At 51.5% G+C, this 365-nt stretch overlaps 1 protein-coding gene across 1 annotated transcript in view; it reads left to right on the forward strand.

The window, feature by feature from the left end:
- Positions 1–365, forward strand: part of STRA6 (stimulated by retinoic acid 6) — a 43,904-nt gene that overhangs the window by 32,530 nt on the left and 11,009 nt on the right. Inside the window, exon 13 of the mRNA XM_025199895.1 lies at positions 332–365. This exon is cut by the window's right edge and continues 33 nt beyond it. Coding sequence (XP_025055680.1) covers positions 332–365 — 34 coding nt within the window. The remainder of the gene's footprint in view (positions 1–331) is intronic.

The raw sequence follows: 365 nt of genomic DNA on the forward strand, positions 1-365 counted from the left end.
CGTTCCCCCCCCCCCCCCCCCAAAACTTGCCTTCCTTTTGACTGTTCCAGCAAGGGGGCCAAAGACTGAATTCCCTCTAGATGGACTGGGGTGGAGTTTAGCTTGGGCAAGTGCTGGGGAATGACATGATGCCCTTACCTGTGCTGCAACACCCATTCGGAGATGGACCCTGAGTTTGTTCCATTCTGCCCATTCAGCACTTCTCAACAGCATGAGATTCTCAACAATAACGTCCTAAAACTTAGTGACTAGGCTGGTTGGTTAGGGACCCTGTAGCTAGTCCTGCTCAAGGTTGGATGTCTGATTTTCTTGTCTGTCTGCTCCCCTACAGTGTGCTATGTCTGCTCCTTGGTCATCTGCTTCCT

The sequence above is a fragment of the Alligator sinensis genome, unplaced genomic scaffold (genome assembly GCF_000455745.1).
Source record: "Alligator sinensis unplaced genomic scaffold, ASM45574v1 scaffold1097_1, whole genome shotgun sequence".
Taxonomy (NCBI): Eukaryota; Metazoa; Chordata; order Crocodylia; family Alligatoridae; genus Alligator; species Alligator sinensis.